Source organism: Dromaius novaehollandiae, chromosome 23, assembly GCF_036370855.1.
Source record: "Dromaius novaehollandiae isolate bDroNov1 chromosome 23, bDroNov1.hap1, whole genome shotgun sequence".
In the NCBI taxonomy this organism is placed as follows: domain Eukaryota; kingdom Metazoa; phylum Chordata; class Aves; order Casuariiformes; family Dromaiidae; genus Dromaius; species Dromaius novaehollandiae.
In genome coordinates this window covers 10,178,312-10,197,466 of record NC_088120.1, presented here as the reverse complement: position 1 = coordinate 10,197,466, position 19,155 = coordinate 10,178,312, and the positions used below count along the sequence as shown (strand labels likewise).

The following is a 19,155-nucleotide window of genomic DNA, read 5'->3' as shown; positions in this document are numbered from 1 at the left end:
GGAGAAGGCCCGCTTCAAAGGACGTGCCGGCGCTTCGCTGGCTCTCGTCTCTCCGGGCCCGCTCGCACGGGGAGGCTGCTCGGGGGCCGGCTGGGGCGGCGAGGGTGCCCCCTCCCCAGACCGCGAGCAGACGACCGAAGCAAAGGCAATGGATAACCGTAGAGTGCGATAATGTAAAGAAGATAATGAAAGCAACAGGCAATGATATCTGACATGTGTTCTCCATTCTGCGTCCTGGGAGGGCAACGCTCTCGGTATTAAGCTCTGAGCAAGTCTTCCGGGGGGAATGATATCACAGGCCCGTCGGCTCTTATTTTGGTAGCCTTCGCTCCACCTACTGCTTTGCGGAGCATGTGTGTTCTCCCGGGAAGGGATGACATGAGCCAGAAAGTATGATAACAAATCCGAAGGTGCGGCTCCTCTGCCCCTCCGCGGGTGACTGCAAAGCTGGGAGCGCCCGGAAAGACCCCTCCGGTCTCGCCCCCCATGGCCGGCCGCTCCAGTTCCCTTCTGCTGGAAAGCGAAAAAAAGGAAGAAAGGATGGAAAGATTAGAGGGGTCAGCGCAGTTGGCAGAGACCCCTGAACATCTGCAGAGGGCAGAAGCAGGGGTGGAAGAGCTGCGTTAGATACTCATCAGCCGGCACTGAGGCCCCCCGTCCTATTTGAAGTCTGGAGCGGTTGGGATGACCTTCCGCTTGCTGTCGGGATTTTTCCATGCGCTGTTTGGGGTGTTGTCTGTGGTCTTGCCTGTGAACAAAGCCCTGCTGCCGGTATCTGGCTTGAATGGAAACTGGAGATGCCAAAACAAACCCCAGGGACTGTTCGTGATGCCGGCGCTGACCCCGGCCCAGGCAGACCTTGAGAAACGGTCCGACGCTCGGGGGAGGACACGCAACGAGGCCACGGGGTTTGCGCTGTGGAGGCTGGTGGCCGCACGCTGACGGCTGAGACGGGGCGAGCTGGACCTTGGGCCGGACCCGTGCAATAGTTGCTTTATTCCTACAGATTTGCCACTTTGCCCTCGGGGTCTCGCTAATTCGAAGCAGGGCGCTCGGTAGCGAGAGCCGTACCAGACTTTGTGGTCCACCTTTGCGTTGCCCGGCCATCCCTGCAGCAGCGTCTGAATTCCCAGAGCTCCTTCCCGAATAAAACGCTGGGAGGGATCCTCGGGAGCACAGTCCCTTTGTTTTTGCGGACTCTCGGGGCAGGACGCAGCGGCCCGGCTGCGGTGCCCTGGGAAGGGTGCTGCGGTCCCACCGGGCGACTGCCGCACCGGAGACTGCCCGGGCCAAAACGCTGAGCCCAGACGCTGCCGGATCTGCTGGGAACGGCCTGGAGCACGTGTCGGGCGCAGGGTGGGAGATGCCCGCGGCGTCCGGGCAGCGCCGAGCCCCCCGGGAGCCCCCGGCCGCTGTCCCCGGAGCCGGCACACGCATCCCACGGGGGGAAAGCGCCGCTCCCAACATCTGCTTGGCGTTTGTTTGTCTTTCATTTCCATTCCTACCCTTCCTCCCCCCTCCTCCTTTTATCCTTCCATCTGCATGGGGCTAAAAATAGGGCTGCAGCCTGACTTTATCTGCTCCGCGTAAGCCATGAGGGACTTCAATGAAATCCCATTCGTAGCCCGTCTTTTTCCCAGGCTGGACGAGAGAGGAAGGAACTGATTTGTCTGTCCCGGCCGAGCCAGCGTCGCTCTCCCATCCTGCAGCGCGGCTCAGCCCTCGTGTGCCGGGGCTGCCGGCTCCGCGGCCTCGTGCGGGGCGCGGGATGCTCGTCCACCCGCCTGGGAAGCGCCGGACAGCAAGTGACGGCCACGAGGGTGTCAGCAAAAGGCGGGTGCCTCAACCCGAGCTGGTCAGCTGCTGGGAAGCGCCGTCGGCAGCGTTTCCGCCTGCGGGGCGGGATGCCCGTGTGCGGCCCGGGGGAGCCCGCCGGCACCGCGGCTGCCTCTGTCCCGCCGCGTTTTGCAATCCGACCGTGTGCTGTCTGCTTTGCATGCATCAAACGCGCCTCTGTTCCCCGCACAGAGCCCCGGCTTTGTCCGGACGCCTCGCCGCGGCTCAGGCCATTCATTTCAGCTCGGCTTCGAGTTTGCCCTCCCCACGTCCCCCCCAGCAGCGTCGCTCCGTGAAGGCGGCCCTTGTTCGGCCGCGGCCCAGCTGGGGCGGCCGGCTGAGCCCGCGCGCGCGGCCGGCGCGTGACCACGGCTCCTGCCACCGGACCCTCCTGCCGCTTCCCACGCTCGGCAGAGGGAAAGTCCTGACATTTCCAGGCCGCCCCGGGCCGGATGGCAGAGCGCAGCTTAGCCGCTGGACCACGCCGCGGGTCCGGCTACGGCCGTGTTTCGGTGCCGGCAGCGGGGAAGCGGTGCTGCAGGGATGTCCCTGCCATTCGCCGGGGACCAGCTTGGCCCCGCGGGCTGCTCCGGAGGCTCCGGCGCCCGGCTGGTCCGTGCCCGAGGCAGGCTCGGCCCAGGAAATCCCGGTTAGGGCTCCCCGTCACCTCGCGGGATGAGCCCCGCGGCGCCCGGCAGCGAGCCCTTGCCGACCCCAGCCTGCCGGGCTTCCCGCGGCCCCCGGCCCCTCCCCAGGCCGCTATGAATAAATCATTGTTGCATTAAAGAGAAGCAGCTGCTTTTTTTTGGGACGCTCGGTCCCCGTCCACGCGGCCCCGCTGGCACATGCTCGAACGCAAAGCCGCATTGACGGCCTCCGGAGCATGGCAATTGATACACAGAGATCCCCAAATCCCATTCAGCGCCTGCCTTTCTGCACGAGCAGCCTCTCAACAGCTAATTCACTGCTCTTTTTGTCGCCGGGGTTAAGTGGTTAAGTGTGTGGGGATCCCATAAAAGGCCTTTACTCCATGAAAAGCTATATTTACATTGTAATCACCAAAGAACTATTTAGACGGTCAATAGCGGGTATAGAAAAGGCTGGGATCGCCGGGGCCCCTCACTCCGCCGCCCGCGCCCCCCCGGCGCCGCCGCTCCGGGATTACGTCCCCCCGAGCCAGCTGCTCTTTGTGTCCAGCCGGAGCCTTCCCGCGCCGAGCCGGAAAATCCCGCGGGCCCCGCCGGCAGCCCCCCGCCTCTCCGGAGCCCCGTTATCCCCTCGTTAACCCGTCCTCCGTCGTCATCAAGCAGTGCCGTCCTTGTGCGAAGCGCTGGGTAAAATCGTATCACTTTAACGAGATTAATTGAGCACAGCGAAGAGCGGCACAAGCTAAATGAATTCGCGGAGAGGGCTTCCCTCTCCTCCAAGAGCGATTTCCCGGGAATCAATTAGACGATGTTCCGACTGATATCCCGCCATGGGGGAGCGCGCCGCGGTGAATATTCATAAGAGTTACACTTTAAAAGTAAATAAATTAGAAATTCCCTCCATCTCCGTCTCCTCCTCCGAGGCCCTGTCGGGATCGCCCAGGAGGGACCCGCAGCGCAGGCTCCCTCGCCGCCGCGGGAAGAGCCGGGCATCCTGGTGCCGCCGGCACCGCGGGAACAGGCCGATACCGCGTCCCGGGGCCGGCCCGTCCTGGGGACACGCGTCGTCTGCTGGACGCGCTTGAGCCGAGACCCCTTCCGGGGCTTTTGCTTGTTTTCCGATCTCGCTAGACACCCTGGGACGCGTCTGCCGCTCACGCAAAGGCTAAAGCTTGGTCGGATCGTGGCGAACGCCGGGCGTTAATTATTTCCCCGCCGGTTTGCCAAGAGTAAAGAGCAACTGCGGTCCGGGAAGGTCCCGTGCCGGGGACGTGGTGACACCGCGGGAGGGTCGTGGGAGCCGCTGCCCGCGCCACCTCCTTCCGCCCCGCGCCCGCCTCCCGTCTCGCCCGTTCTCGGAAATGGGAATTCAAACGCTTTTACACTTCTCAATTACACAGCGCGACTTCTTCTGGTGCCTGGCGTAAGCTTTACGATGGACCAAATTCAGAAAGTGTCGCGTTGTGCCCTCCGGCCGCATGGAAATGGTAATTATGAGGCTGAGCGCTTGGGTTAAGCAGACGGTGATTTTCTCCGTGGGGCAAAGCGCACGCGCGCCCGTCGACGCCGCTCCCTCCGCCGGGATGATCCTCCCTGCGCCCTGGCTGCTTTTCCTCTCGGTTTGGCTCCCGCCTGGGCTTTTCAAAGGCTCCCGAGCAGCGAGCGCCCATCCTCCCCCGGCCGGGCGCACATTGTTCGAATTAGTGTCTAAATGAAAGGATATTGCCGGTTCCTGTATGGAGATAATAAGCCCTGGTAGCAGGGGGAATTTCACCCATGCAGAGAGAATTTGCCGCGCGGTTCCCGCCAGGAGAGCCGGGGCTCTGCCGGCCTCTCGCCGGGATCTGTTTCTCTGCGACCCAAACAAGTTAATGGGAACGCGCCCGCCAGGAAGCCGGAGTTTATCTAGGAATGCTGCCGTAATTGCTAAAAGCCCTCGTTTCCGACACCAAAAACGTGCTACCTTTCCCTGTCCGGGCTGGGCACCGCCGCTTCGCCCCGGCCGCCGGGCAGCGGCCCCGTGCCTGCCGGGACAGGGCTTCTGCTTCAAACGCTCCCGGGATTTTGTCTTTTCCCTTTCTTTCTGTCCCCCGGTGCCTTCTCTCCCTACTTAGTTCAAATTACGTCCCTCCCTCTCCCGTGGAAAAGGAGAGAAGGAGGAAGGAAGAGTAGCCAAGCCCTAGGATTTCAATGTTCCCACTTTTATGAAAAAGTAGGGAATTTTGGCCATAATGAAAACTTCCATTTCGGTCAGAAAGGCACCGTCCATTGAAAAAGGCGTTTTTTCCTGCAGAAAACCCGGCCAGCTCTGCCCCCCGCACAGGTAATTCGTTATGATATAGTAGAGCCGTCTGGCTGCTGGTTCCTGCCTTCCCCGGCGCACGCTCGCCATCCCTGCTTCTCCCTCCCGGATCCCACGGAAGGATCCCACGGAAACGGGAAAACCTTGCCCCGCTGACAACCTCCCTGCAGCCGCTGGGACGGGTGTCGGGGCGGCGTGCCGTCGGGCGCAGCCCTGCTCCGCTTTGCTTTCGCCTCCTCCGTGCTCATTTGAACCTGGAACTCGGAGGCAAAGCCGGGGCGCGGATCCGTCCTGGAGCAGAGTCGGGAGTGGGCTCGGACGAGCCCGTGCCGGGCTCCCGGGGCTGCTCCCTCCTGGGGTAACTGCAGGAGCAGGAGCTTCCCTGCCTCTTGCTAGGCGACAAGCCGAGCCATCTGCGGCGCGCAGCTCCGACTGCTTGCTGACGAGCCGCTCGGGTCGGCCGGGGAGGCTGGTCCTTCCCGTAGCTCCCTCTGCGGTGTCGCTCCGAGCGCCGTCCTGTGCCTCCGCGGGCAGCCGGGGCCCCCGAGGCTGCGGTTGTCGAGGCTGGGCAGCACCATCGCCGAGGCCGGCGGATGCCACCCCGAATAGGAGAGAGGGAAGGCAGAAACACCCAAGCAAACAAACGGAACTGGGAAATGCTTCGTGTGCGTCGGTGCTGGTGGCTTTACAGACTGACAGGCAGGTTGCAGGCGCCGGCGGGACCCGGCTTGCTCGCGGGACGCTGCTGGGGCCCGGCCGCAGATTAACACCCCCCGTGCAAACCTCCGCACGCCGCTCTCCCACCTGGCTGCAACGTGCCTGGTTGTTTAATTTCACCCTGGCAATTTTAATTTTTTTCAGTCCGTCCGGGCTGTTTTGCTCTGCTTGAATTTTAACAGATGTTTTGACTTGTTACAGGTGAAGGGGAAACTGAGAAAAAAAACCCACCAAGTGTTTTTTGATTTGAGCTGGTTCAAAGCTCTCTGGTGGAGCAGCTTCACATCAGAAAATTCTGATTACACGCAAACAAAACATTTAATCTCACTGAATGCCACATAACACAAATCTTTCTGGTTAGAGTCTATTGCAGTTATTAATCAAAACAGTTCAGCTGAAACCAAGCCTTTTATCAAGCATTGTGATAAAGGGATGAATTAAAGCATTTATGGAATCTATCAGATTTCTTTTCGAGACTGAAATACTGATTTCCATTTCAGTCCTGAAGTTTTCTGGATGATGAGATCCAAATGTTTCAGCAAAAGCGGGCGGCAGTGAAGCGGCTGCAAGGGAGCGCGTTGTCACGAGCGCTTCGTTTGAGCGATGCTCATGCAACGGGCGCAGAGGGGCAGCACCGTTTCTGTGAAAAGGTTCGTGACTTGGCGTGTGTTGTCCCGGAGCCCAGCAAGAGCCGACGGCGGTGTCCCGCCCCGGGTGACGTGCGCGGGGCCCTGCGGCCGCTGGCAGCACCCGTGCCGTTGCAGCAGCCGGGCTCTCGGTAGCGTGTTGCAAACCTCCCTGCGCGGAGCCTCGCTGCGCGGAGTCACTCGCTTGCTTGAAATGCTCGCGACGTTTTGGCGAGGGCAAAAGCAGCAGCACCTCCCGGATACGTTTACACTGACTCCGCTGATCTGAGAGTGCGGATTTATCCGCACAACCGATGCCTTTGGAGCGCGAATATTCCAGCCTGGAGATGCACCCGCTGGAGGGCCCCAGAGCCGGGGCAGACCTGCGCCACCGGCCCGGAGCCGCCGCCAGCTCCCACCGCCCTCGGCGGCTCTTGTACCTGTGACACAGCCCTAAAACGAGGCAAAATTTGGCACTCCAAGTTTTTTCATCCCTGGAGAGTTAAGTGCCTTCACTGTGCCAGGCCCAAGAGCCCGAGTGCCGCGACGAGAGCTCTTCCCCCGCTGCCCCGAGGGGCGCACGGAGGTTTTCCTCCGCCCGGGCTCGTACGCTCATCCCCGCCGTGGGACGCCTTCTCGCCCCAGCAAATTCACCATTTCCCTCTTCCTCCTCGGCGCACAGTCACCAAAACGCCAGCGACTTTTGCTGCTTGGCGCAGACACGGCGTTCCCGTCTCTGCGAGGTTTACTTGCGCGTTATTAAACTTCCTGCGCGTCGAGATGATAATCCGGGAGCACAGCAGCGTTCTTTGGGCTGCTTGCGTGTTGAGAGCCCCGCTGGACCGAACGTCCCCCATTTCCCGGGCGGCGAGAAGCCGGGTAGCCGGGTCTGGCGTGGACGGGAGACAGCCGAGGAATGCCTGGTGCCTGGGCGCAGGCCAAGGATTTCATGCTCAAACACTGGGCAAATGCTCAACTACAGAGATCAAATGATGGAAAGATTTCATTTAGTCCCACTGCCTTGGCGCAGCTGATGGACAGCGATGAAAGAAAAAAGTATATACTTAAATGTGCACACTGATTTCCATCGCCAAGTCCATACGGACGGAGAAATCCATTCGCTGCTGGAACTGGGCCACTTCGGAGGGGCGGAGGGGACCTGCCAGCCCGCTGCCGCTGACCCCGGCCGGTGGCACCACGGAGCGGTCGCGGTGGGGAAGGGAGCGGTAGCTGACGAAATTAAGTGGGCAAAAATAAGGAAAGCAGCTCTGCTTCTCGTGTTTGTAGCTAGACTCAGAGAGTCGCCAACATAAACCCGTGACTGCAACGCCTGCTCCGTGGCCCCACGGGACGGCCCGAAAGGCCCGGGGACGCGCCGGGGGGACAACGGGGACCCTGCCATGGCCTGGCCATTCGTGGGTGGCTTTTGCCACAGACTGGTTTCTGCTCCCGACTGAAGGATCTTTTAGGGAGAAAAGACCTGGCTCACGGCCTCGGACCCACCTGCACTCGGATTTTGAGGGCACTGGTGTCTCAACCGAGCCGTACGCGGAGCGGGTGCGAGCTCAGCGCGGTCCGAGCGCGCTGCACGCTCTCCGAGGAAACCCAGAGCGTTTTTACACGAATTTACTTTCTTTCCCGCCCGCTCAGGCCTTTCCGGGCTGTTACCGAGTAGCGGGATGGGAAGGGGCGGCGGGCCTGGGGGTCCCCCCCCGCGCAGGCGGTTCCCGCGGCCGTGGCCGAGCCGCTCGGCGGGACGGGGAGCGCGGCGGGACGGGGCGACGGCGAGGAGCGCGGCAGCGAGCGAGCGAGCGCGGGTGCCTCCCACTTCCTTTCAATTTCCCAAACAATTTCCTAATCAGACCTTTCTGTCTGGATTTTATTAGTGATTCACAGGCCAAGAGGAAATGGTGATTTTGGGGTCCTGGTCTAATGGAAGGGGTGGAGTCGGTATCAATATTCCCCTTTTGTAGCTAAGCAGCGGATAAACCGCAGAGGAAGCGTCTAAAGGACACCAGCTTTGCCTCTTGGCACAGAGCGTCTCCCCGAGTCCGGATAAATCCCTTTTTTGTGAGTTATGAAAGCAAAGAGTGTTTGGGAGCGAGATGAAGGAGGCTCTTCTCCCCGGCTAAGGTCATCCCAGAAAGGGGGGTCTCTCCCGGCGCCGGTCCAGGTCCCACGGCCGGGACGGGGACAGGGACGGGCACAGGGCACCGGCCCGGGCACCGCGGGGACCCCGGCCCCGGGCACCGCCGCTGCCCCGCTCCCGGCCCCGGGGCGCCTGGGAGCGCCTGGCCTCCCTGGAATTCCCGGCTCCCGCGAAATCCAGTCTGGCCGCAGATTCTTGGCATTTTTCATCAAATGTAGCGCATCTGTCACTGCCTTTGATTCTGATTGAGACATAATTTGTTTTGCAGGTAGGGGACGGGGCGACGGCCGCGGCGGCGGGAGCCGGCTGCTGGGGCGCGGGGCGCGGGGGCAGCGGGAGTGCGGCTTGCCCGAATTCAGGTTCCTCCTTTTTCTCCCCTTCTACTGGCGCTTTCCCCGGAAAACCCCGCCGTGGGCGAAGGCGATGCTGCTCCCGAGGGTGCTGCAGGCGACCCGCAGCCCTTGGGCCCGGGCAAACGATTGGGATCTATGGAAGTAAAAGCATTGTTTTTAAGTTTTTTGAGGCCAAGAGGACAAACCCGTCGTTAACATCCTTCTCCTCCCTCCATCCTCTCACCCCAGCGGCCACCGGCCCCGGGCGCCGACTGCTCTGCCCTAAGGCTCGCGGCCGTGGGACCCCACGGCTCCTGGCCCTTCACCTCGCGCATTTGTTCCGGGGCCTCCAAAACCTCCCGGTCCCGGGAAATCTCAGCTGTTCCCGGTGCCGCTGGGCACGGGAAGCCGCTGCGCGCGGGCACGCTGAGCACCCGGAGCCACCGGGAACACCGAGCCGCGGGAGCCCGGCAGCGTGGCGCATCCCGCCCGGCCCCGCGGGGGTTCGGGGGCCGCGGAACGGCTGCTGGGGGCCGCCCCCCCCCCGTATTTACCCGAATGTGTTTACAATTACACGGACCGTCCAAGCGTCTGCGGCCGCGCGGCCGGCCGAGTCAGGCGCGGGGCAGCGCGGGGCTGGAGGTCAGCACGCTGTTTACTTTAATTTCTCGGCGAGCTTTTTGGGAGATTTCCCCCCTCGGTTATTAAACTCAGATGAGCCGCTGGGGAGGTGAGGTCGCATGTGGTTCAGGGCGCTTTTTTCATCTGTAACATTTTTTTTTCTTTTTGCAATGTTGCGCTTTTAACCCTTTCGGGGCGGTTTCCCGGGGCCGTCCCTGCGCCGGGGCTGGGGGTTGGCGGCGGTGATTCCCGGGGTGCCCGCGGCCCCGGGGGGGGTCCGGCAGCCCCGCTCCCGCCGGCCCCTAAGCGATGCCTCGTGACCGGGGGCTGCGTCCCGCCGGCGCGGGGGCCGCTCCAGGGCCTCTTCTGGGAGCAATTTTGTTGAAAGCCCGGGGCGGGCTGCAGCGGGGGGGACGCGGCACGTGAGAAGCAGGTGGGAGCCCACGTGCTGCGCAGGGCCAGCGCCCCGGGGGGGTCCGGCGTCCCGGCCGCCGCCGCGTCCCACCGCTCCGGCCACGGCGTTTGCGGCCGTGAGTCTGGCTGGCGCCCGGACAGGGCTCGGCTCCGGGAAGCCTCTGCCACATGCAGAGAGGCGCTCGGCTTCGTGCTGGCTGCACGGACGTCTGGGGTGGAGGGAAAGGCTGGGTTTCCGGTGAAACTGGGTTGTTTTCATTGCAAACAGCAAATCCGCTCTGGTCTCGATCCGCTGTAGATGATCCCCGGGGTCGGGGGTGCTTGGCCGAACCGCGAGCCGTGCCGTTTCGAAACAAAACGACCCAAACCGAGCGGATAACTGCGGATCCCCGCCTGGCTGCCTGCACGGAGCCGGGACCGGCCAGGCTTGGAGGAAAGACCCCGCGTGCCGGGCAGGCTCCCGCGAGCACGAGTGCAGGCGCAGCGAGCCCCTCTCCTGCCAGCGGCCAAACGCCGGGCTGGCGGCGGGGCGGCCGCTCCCCTGTGCTGGGACCTGCTGAGGTCCAAACCTCGGAGGAGAAGCCGTCACTCTCCAAAGCGCCGCCCGTGCACGGCCGGGAGCAGGTCCCAAACCGGGGACGCTTCGCCCCGCTCTCCCTGTGAGGAGCCCGTGGCTTTGCCTTTAGTGCTGGCTCCCGGTGGAAGCGGAGCACAAGCCAGCGCTAGCAAAGACGAAGCTCAGAGCAGGGCAGAGCCGAGCAGGGCAGAGCCAAGCCGAGCGTTTGCCCTGACCGTTTTTCTTTACTGCCCCGTCACAGAAGTGTCCGAGCTGGCTTCTTGCGGCCCTCTGTGCCGAGCATTGTTACTACTTTTTTTTAATCTGGTGCCCAGTGCTGCCGCCGTGCCGTGCCCATGCCCGCGCCGCGGGGCCGTCCCGGGTCACGAGCAGCACGGAGCCAGCAGACGTTGGCTAGTGGCCTGCCGGGCGGCCGGAAAGTTAAAAGAGCTTATTTATTGCTTACTGCAGCCGTTATTGCGCTCGTCCGAACCTCGCAGCACCGCGGAGCGGCGGCGGAGGGGATCAAGGGGCGCCGAGCCGCAGCGCGAGCCTCGCGGGGCCACAAAGCCGCTTTATCCGCGCGCGTGGTGCCGCGTGTGACGCCGCTCTGCCGCCCGGCGCGCCGGGGAGCCCTTTGATGTCGCGGCGCCCCTTCACTCGGGAGCTCGCAGGCACCCCGCTTCCCCGCGGGGAATAAAGGTCCCTTTGAGCGCGGGGTCCCGCGGCAGGGACGGGAGCCCCGGTGCAGGGGCCGGGGAGGAGGCGCCGCGTCCGAAGTGCAGCCGCCCCTGCCCTGCTCCGAGGGGTTTGCACGCGGGGGGCACGTGCTGCGCCGGGACCGGCCCGGCTGTGCTGTGCGGGGCCCCATAGGGCTGTGCGGGGCCCCATAGGGGCTGTGCGGGTCCCCATAGGGCTGTGCGGGGCCCCATAGGGGCTGTGCAGGGCCCCATAGGGCTGTGCGGGGCCCCATAGGGCTGTGCGGGGCCCCATAGGGGCTGTGCAGGGCCCCATAGGGCTGTGCGGGGCCCCATAGGGCTGGCCGGGTCCCCCCCACGGGGCTGGCTGGGTCCCCACGGCGGGCTGCACATCGCAGGGACACTCCGGCCCCGCAGACCCTTTCGCCAAGCCGGGGGTGCAGCACCTCTCCCCTTTCCCCCCCGCTGCAGCAGATAATCCTGTATTAACTCAGCTGTTTCCCCCCCATCCTCCATGCTGGGTGAGCGCAAGGGCAATTTGCCCTCCCTGATTTTCCCCGGGGGGCCACGGACAGGCAGGGGGGCACGGCAGACGGACACCCCGTCCCCGCGGGCCCCGCTGGCTCCCCGCATTCGCCGTTCCCCATCCTCCCCGCCGACGGCCCCGGTCCCCGGCCGGGCATCCGCTCCCGCCCGGCAGACGCCACCGCGCTGCCCAGCGCCTGCATCCCGGCTGCCCCGGCGCCTCCTCTCCCGGAGGAGTTTCTGGCATGTCCAGGGAGAGCGGCCGTGCCGCGGGGGCACGTCGCGGGGGGACATTGCGGGCCGCCCTCGCGGGAAGGCCGGAGCGCCCGGCGGGCCGTGGGCCTGCGGCTGCGGAGCCGGGCGAGCAGCACGGCGCGCCGTAGGAAGTGAGCAGCGCGTGACGCTTTCCTGCGGCCCTGCCAGGGAGCATTTCCGTCCTCGCCGGCTGGGCTGCGGCGGCGGCAGGAGCTGCGGCCCCGGCGCTGCCCTCGGCGCCGGGCTGGGCGGTGAGTGCCTGCTGCGCGGGGCACCGCGGCCCCGGGGGGCTGCAGGCTGGGGGAGGCAGGCGGGTGCCACATTTGGCTCCCTCTGATGGAGGCTGCTCGTTTCGCTCGCTGGCAGCGAGCAAGCAGCGGCCTTGCCAAGACGGGAGAGGAGCCGCTCGTCCCCCCGCAGCGAGCGCGGCGCTGGGTGTGCGGGTGCATGCAGGCACACGCGCCCTGGCAGCTCCGGTCTGCCCGGATGCCGCTGCCGGAGGCCGCTGCGCGCCGGGGCTTTGCAGCGGTCCAGCGTCGGGCTGCGCCGGCACCGCCGTGCACACAGGCACCGCGCAGCAGGGCTCGCCGCCGGCCTGGCTGGCACCGGGAGGTTGGCAGGCTCCATCCCGATCGCATCCGTGCAGCTGCCCTCCCTGCCCCTGCGTGCAGTACTGCGTGCGCCTTTCCCTGCTGGGTTTTTTCTCCTCTTGCATTTTCTCCATCCAGTCACGGAGCTGAGCGTAACCCGGGCAGCGGCGTGGCTGCGGGCAGAGGGACGGACCCCTGCGCCTTCCCCCAGCCCGGAGGGTGGGAGGGGGCCTGGGGGCTCTGCAGCCGCCCCCAAAGGCGGGACAGTCCCCTCCACAGAGGGCCATGGTTTTAGTCCTGCAACGTGCAGTTTCTGGAAATTCTTTTCTCTCTGCCTGACCTGGCGGGAGGAGGATCCCGGCGTGCTCTCACACGGGGCCCACGAGGCCGGGGGGGTCCTGGGGGGTCTGGCACGTCCCCCGGCCGAGATCCACCAAGCTGAGTCCGACGCTGCTGCCCTGGTCCCCAGGGCCTGGCCGCGGGGAGCACCCCGGCTCGAAGCAAACAGCGCTCGCGTCCCTGCTCTACCAGGCGGTGCCCATGACTCCTAGCAAATTTTCTTGCTGCTGGAGAAGCAGCTTCTTCCAAACAGACCTCTGCAGGCACGGAGTTAATGGCATCCCCCGCGAGCACGGCTGCTGCGGGAGGGCAGCGTGTCGGCGTGCCCGCTCCCGGCAGCCACAGTCACGGCAAAGGGAGAGGCTATTTTATCTTGCCGCAGCTCAGCAGCCAGCTCCGGCCGTGCCGCCCGGCGTGCCGCGTGCCTCCCGGCTGCTCCCGGCTCGGGAAGATCTTCCTCCGCGTCCGTCACATCTCGGTGTCTCTTTTGCAGACGGGAGGCCGGGAAGATGTTTGCGGTTTGCCAGCCCGACATCGCCTTGAACGTCCCCTTCCGCGAGGGCCAGCGAGACCCCGCGCGGGGCACAGCCTTCGTGGGGGCCGGCGCGCGCGGGCAGGACACCAATTTCAACTTCGTGGCGGGGGCCTACGACCGCAATGAGAACTGGAGCCAGGCAGCGCCCGGGACCCGCGCGGGGGGAAGCTGCAGCCAGAGCGAAAACATGACAAATCCCTCTGATAATCTGCTGTTATTAGTGCAGAGACAGACGGCTCAGGGCAGGCTTAGGGATGCTGCCCAGGGCCCGACGGGGGACGGAGCGCGTCTCTGCGCGGCCGTGCGGAGCCCCCCCGAGGGAGCGGAGGTCGGCGGGCCGGGGGACGAGGCAGCGGCCGCGGAGGAGGCCGCCGAGGAGCGCGGGAAGCCCCTGAGCTCCCCCGCGGAGGACAACGGCTACGCCAGCAGCTCCCTCAGCATCGACAGCCCCGACAGCGTCTCCGGGAGCGCCTGGGAGCCGCCCGCCGCTGCCCACGTCCGGGAGAGCCCGGCGGAGCCTGGGGTGGCCGACCCCGGGACGGAGACCTCCCCGGACACGGACGCCCTCTTCCCAGCGCTGGCGGAGGCCTTCCAGCACATCCAGGACAAGGAGAGGTTCAAGGAGCGGGAGAAGGAGAAGCACCACATCCAGCTGGTGATGTACCGGCGCTTGGCGCTGCTGCGCTGGATCCACAGCCTGCAGCAGAAGGTCGTGGCCCAGCAGAACCGGCTGCAGGAGAGCTTCGACACCATCCTGGACAACCGCAAGGAGCTCATCCGCCACCTCCAGCAAGGCCTGGCGTGCCCCGGCGCCCCGGGCCGCCCCGGGCTGTGACCCCCGCGGCCCGCGCCGCCCCGTCCCGCCCGTCCCTTCCGGGGTTCACCCCGCTCCCCTCTCCCGGCCGCGAGGAGCTTCTCCCGGCGTTCGCCCTCCGCGATGGGGCCTGCGGCCGGGTTTTGCTCGGGAGGCTTTTAAAAGACGCGAGCTGCGGGCTCCCGTGGGCTCTGCCCGTCCCAGTGTTCCTGAAGCATGAAGACACTGTGCAGCAGATGCCACCGGAGTTCCCACGGGCCCCGGCAGCACGAGGTCCTTCCAGTGTTACAGGACCCTTTTTAATGACTTTTCATCTCACCTTCTCCCACGCTTCCTTTTCCGCCCAGCTGCTGCCGAGCAGGTACCAGCTCGCTCGTCGGTCCTCCACGCCGCGTCTCGCTAGGTCGAGGGGCTTGTGCAGCCCCGGGCTGGGGACCTCGATACACTGAGATCTGCTGGGTCTGCGATGCTGGGACTCGTCTTTTACGTCTCATTTGGGGTCCTTTGAGCAGTTAGAAGCAGGAGTTCGTTTCATCACTTCACTGTAGCTCTGCGGCTTCACGAAAGGTTGTCTAGGAAACACGTCCCCAGGCTGGAGCGCGGGCAAGGAAGGCCTGGGACGTCCCCCAGCCGCTCCTGGGCAGCGGCCGGACACGGCCAGGGCACTGCCGAGGCCACCAACTTAATTAGGGCACTTTCACCAATTTCCTTCTTCTCCCGCTTCTCTCTCCTCTCCCACTGGTACCAGTAGCCACCCCCGAGCACCTGACTGAGGGAGGGGGAGAAGAGCTGGGAGAATCCACACGCAGCTGGGACCCCTCCCTGGTGCCCATCTCCAGAGGCCCGAGCGGGGCCAGGACCCTGCGAGCCCGGCCCCGGCGAGCACCCCACACCCCTGCGCCCCTCTCGCCTCTCGCCCCGCTGCTTCGTGCGCACGCGCGGGGACTGCGGGCCGCAGCCGCCTGCCAGGCGCTCGCCGCGTCAAGGGCGTCCGGCGACGGGGACCTTCATTCAGCAAAGCTTTAAACACGCCCTGGAGCTCTTGCAAAGCGTTCAGCACCTGCTCAACGCGCGGGGAAGCCCCCGCGCACTCGATGACCTCCATGATGCACGCTCATACGCACGTGTCCAGACAGCAGCCCAGCGACTCCTGAAGCTTGCTCGTGTTTTCTGTCCCAACAAGGCGTCCTGTGTTGTTCTTAGGGAGCCGCTCTAGCACGCTGCCTAGCTGAGCACCTTCCAAAGCTCCGCGGAGAAGACGTGAATTGATGCGTTAGGTCCAAAGAGAGAGAGAATCGTCCTTAAAACTGACCTCAGAACGCTTGAAAATAAATTTAAGTATCAGCTGATTCAAACCCAGTGTATATTGTTTAGGTTCAGCATCAGAGTGGATTTGACTTAGGTTTTGGGTTTTTTGGCCAGGATGTCTGTGCGGGTCCACTCTGGCCCATTGCAGAATATGCTTTAACGTGGTGCATGACCAGGAAGCTGCTCTCAAGCTGTGCTGTTTGTGCTTGTATTAATGTATCATTTAAAGGAAAGAGAATTTTTTTTTCTGATTTACATTGTATTTAGAAGACTGCCTAGAGGATACCGGAAACAGTCTTCTTTAATAGGGATCGAAGAGGACGTGCTGTGTTTCTTTGCTGTATTTTCGTTGGTATTGGTCTGATACATGCTGTATTTATGTCGTTGATGTGCTGCGGGAGGAGGAGGAGGGTGGTTGGCTTTGAGCCTAGCTCACCGCGTGGTCCAGGTTATAGTCCCAGTTTTACCCCGAATTTCTGTACCAAGTCAGGCACTAATTTAGTTTCTCAGCTGCAGAATGAGGATGATGAGAGATTTCAAAGTCGCGATCGACACCGCCAGCAGCTCTCCCTCCAGCCCAGCTGCCCCGTGCCCGGGGCTCGGCTCGGGAGCGGAGCACGGCCAGCGAGGCGGGTGCCGGAGCCGGCTCGGAGCGGGCTCGGAGCGGGGCCACGCAGGATGGGCGCAGCCGGGGCTGCCGGGGATGGCGCGGCGCCCGCGAGCGGGCCCGGATCGCAGGCTGCCGGTGACCACTAGATGCTACTGCAATACAAATAAATACCCGCCGCGAAGCCCCGTGAGGGCCAGCAGCGGCCAGGGCCGCCCCGCGCCGGCACCGCCATCCGCAGCGGGCATCTGCAAAGCCCCGCTTTGGAGGACGTTTTGGTGGCCCAGGGCGCATTCGCCCCACGAATTCGCACCCGGCGCTCGGCAGGGTTGGCTGCTGCGGACTGCGTCGCCGCGCTGGTGCTCGGCCGCGTGCAGGACCTGCTGCCTGCTTCACGTCACCGGCCTGCGATCACGGGCACGTCACGCGTGTTAGTAAAAAGCCCGGAGGCAAAACAGCTGAGCCGGAGAGGATTTGTCCCTTTACTCCTCGGCAGAGGTGGGGGTGACGCTCGGGGCCCGCTGCAGCCCGCCTGCACCGGCACCGCCAGCACCTCCGTCACCCCTCTCTAGAGGCCTTTTTGCCTTTAAAACCCCGACTCTCAGATGCTCCTGTCCCGCGGTGCCGGGGTGCGGAGCGGCTGCTGCGTTCGCCACCCTCCCCAGCGGCACCGGCCCCGCGCGGGGGGCACGGCGGCAGCTCCGCGCCGATGGGGCCGGCAGATAAAAACACCTGAGTGCTGACCTAGAGGTGACTTTGCCTCCGGCCTCGCAGAGATTAAACAGAGATGGAAAAGAAGCTGCAGCAGGCCTTTGAACCTTCCTTCACCTTTTCTTTTTTCTTTCCCTTCCTGCTTCTCCTTTGCAGCCTCCGAATCGGTGGGAATTTGGGGGTGCAGCGGCCCCGCTGCAGACGCGCCGGCTGCACCGGCGGTTCGTAACGGGGAGGCTCAGGCAGAGCCGCCGGCTCCCTCTGTGCCTGTTCTCAGCTCGCGGCGGGGGCCACGGGGAATTCTGCCCCCCGCCACTGCCGGGCCGCCGGGACGGGCGCTGGCGGGGCGAGGAGGGCAGGTTTCCGCGCGGCCGGGGCGCCGGTGCCAGGAGCAGCTCGCGCAGACCAGGGCAGCGTGAGACCGCGGGCCGCCTGCCCGCCTTTCCCGGCGGAGAGACGGAGCGACTCTCTGTTTATCTTGGTCAAATGCTTTACGCAAATAATTATTTCCAAGGTAAATATTGTGATAATCCAGATTATTTGCTCAAGAAATGAAAGAATAACTGCGGGGGCACATCAAAAGTGGTGGATCTGCTCCGCAAGCAACGGGCTTCCTCCCCGACTACTGGGAGCCCTCGTGCTCATGCCCCGAGAGCTGCTTTCGGATGGCCGGGTTTGATTTGCAAAAGCAACTTCATACCGAGTTTTTCCACCCCCGTCTCCAATAACCGAATGAGATTTGCGAATTAATTAAAAATCCTACCAACTGCAGGAGGAAAAAACAACAGAGAGGCAAAACCCTGCGACGCCGAGTCCTGCCAGCTCCGGCGGGGAGCGCGGGGCCGGCGCGGGGCCGCGCTGCCGACTCCTGGTTTCCCCGGGGGGGAGGACGGAGCGATGCCGGTGCGTTTATCGGAGCTGCGTGCGCCGCGCCGGCCCTCGGCTCCCCGCACCCCCGCCAGCCCCGCGGGTCCCCGGCACTGGTGCGCAGCGGGCTGGAGCCCGGCTTTGCTCACAGCGCCCGCGACGCCGAGCCCTGCGCCTCCGAGGGCATGTGATCCTGGATTTCCGTACGCGGCAGACAGGGCCCTTTGTTTTTAAGGCCTCCTCTGAAAGTTTATTGTTATTATTGTATTAAATCCCTGTAACACTGGGCTGATTTTACTGCATGAAGCAAGATTTGGCAAACGTTGCCTCTCTTTGAAAGCACTGAAAAAAAAATCAAGTGTTTATGAAGGTTTGGAGGGAAATATTTTACCTTGTAATTTGAATCCGTTCTAACTATTTCCAGTATTTTGCGGGCTTAGAAAAGTCTTTAAAAATAAAATCAAATGATGTGATAACTGAGACCATGAAAGTACAAAAATTAATCGTCTTGGGCCATTAACATCCAGCAAGCCAGACTGGGGCGTATTTAAAACCTCTTGCAGTTTGTTTCCACTCTGAAAAGTGACTCTAAAAATGGCCTCGTGGGATCCCCCCGTTTATGGCGTCTCAGAGACTCGCAGCGCTCACGTGTTCGGTCTACAGAGGGAAAAGGTCTTTCCTCCCGCCCTGGCTTTGCCCGTCAGGGCTGCCCCTCTCTCACGTGCTCGGGGTGGGCTGGAAACGATGCACCGAAACAGCTCCCAGGGCTCGCCGGGGCTGCTCGGGGGTGCGGGAACCTGCCCGGGGGATGCTCGGGGATGCGGGAACCTGCCCGGGGGATGCTCGGGGATGCAGGAACCTGCCCATGGGGATGCTCGGGGATGCAGGAACCTGCCCGCAGGGATGCTCGGGGATGCGGGAACCTGCCCGGGGGATGCTCGGGGATGCAGGAACCTGCCCATGGGGATGCTCGGGGATGCAGGAACCTGCCTGGGGGATGCTCGGGGATGCAGGAACCTGCCCATGGGGATGCTCGGGGGATGCAGGAACCTGCCCGCGGGGATGCTCGGGGGTGCAGGAACCTGCCCGTGGGGATGCTCGGGGGTGCGGGAACCTGCCCGGGGGATGCTCGGGGATGCAGGAACCTGCCCGCGGGGAGATCCCCCTGCAGCGAGGGATCCCGCCAAGCCAGCAAGATGCTCCCAGTCCTTACAGGATCCATACGTGACTCTGTGCCAGAAGCACCTGCCACTGCCTGGGAGGTCTCCGGGGGCTGGCAGGCAAGAGGAGCCCTCCCCGGGCAGGGCTCAGCCCCACCGAAGGGCGTCTGGGCGGCTAAGAGCCTTTTCGACGCAGCCCCTTAGCTGCAGCCACGCTGCAAAACCTCATTGCGCTTCCGGGACGTTTTTCAGGATTTTAAGGAAGAAAAGCAGGCCTTTGGTGCTCCTGGGCATGGAGGCGCAGCCCGGCCATGCCCAGGTGGAGCGCGGCTGCGGCTCCTCGTCTCCCCGATCCGGGGTCTCTTTCCCCAGAGCGGTTCCCGCTGGCCTTTCCCGGTAGCGCCGCGGTGGGTGAGGCCCCGCGCTCGGCTGGGCCGCGGGGTCTGATGGAAACGCGGTTTGAGACGGCCTTCTTTAATGATTCCTTTTGAAATGTTGCTGCTTCCGCACATCCCCCTTCGGGGTAGAATATTAAGCAAGAGCAAC

The 19,155-nt window shown here is 63.8% G+C and overlaps 1 protein-coding gene across 2 annotated transcripts; it reads left to right on the top strand.

Annotated features, from left to right (window-relative positions):
• The first annotated feature begins 3,824 nt into the window (after positions 1-3,824).
• On the top strand, positions 3,825-17,929 carry C23H1orf216 (chromosome 23 C1orf216 homolog). 2 transcript variants are annotated; one of them, XM_064525234.1, is made up of 2 exons: positions 3,825-3,970; positions 13,101-17,929. In XM_064525234.1, the coding sequence occupies exon 2, from the start codon at positions 13,117-13,119 to the stop codon at positions 13,975-13,977; it is 861 nt and encodes a 286-aa protein (XP_064381304.1). In that variant the 5' UTR covers positions 3,825-3,970; positions 13,101-13,116; the 3' UTR covers positions 13,978-17,929. The 2 variants fall into 2 exon arrangements, with proteins under 2 accessions (XP_064381304.1, XP_025960441.2); XM_026104656.2 differs by lacking the exon at positions 3,825-3,970 and adding an exon at positions 11,769-11,929.
• The last annotated feature ends 1,226 nt before the right edge of the window (positions 17,930-19,155 follow it).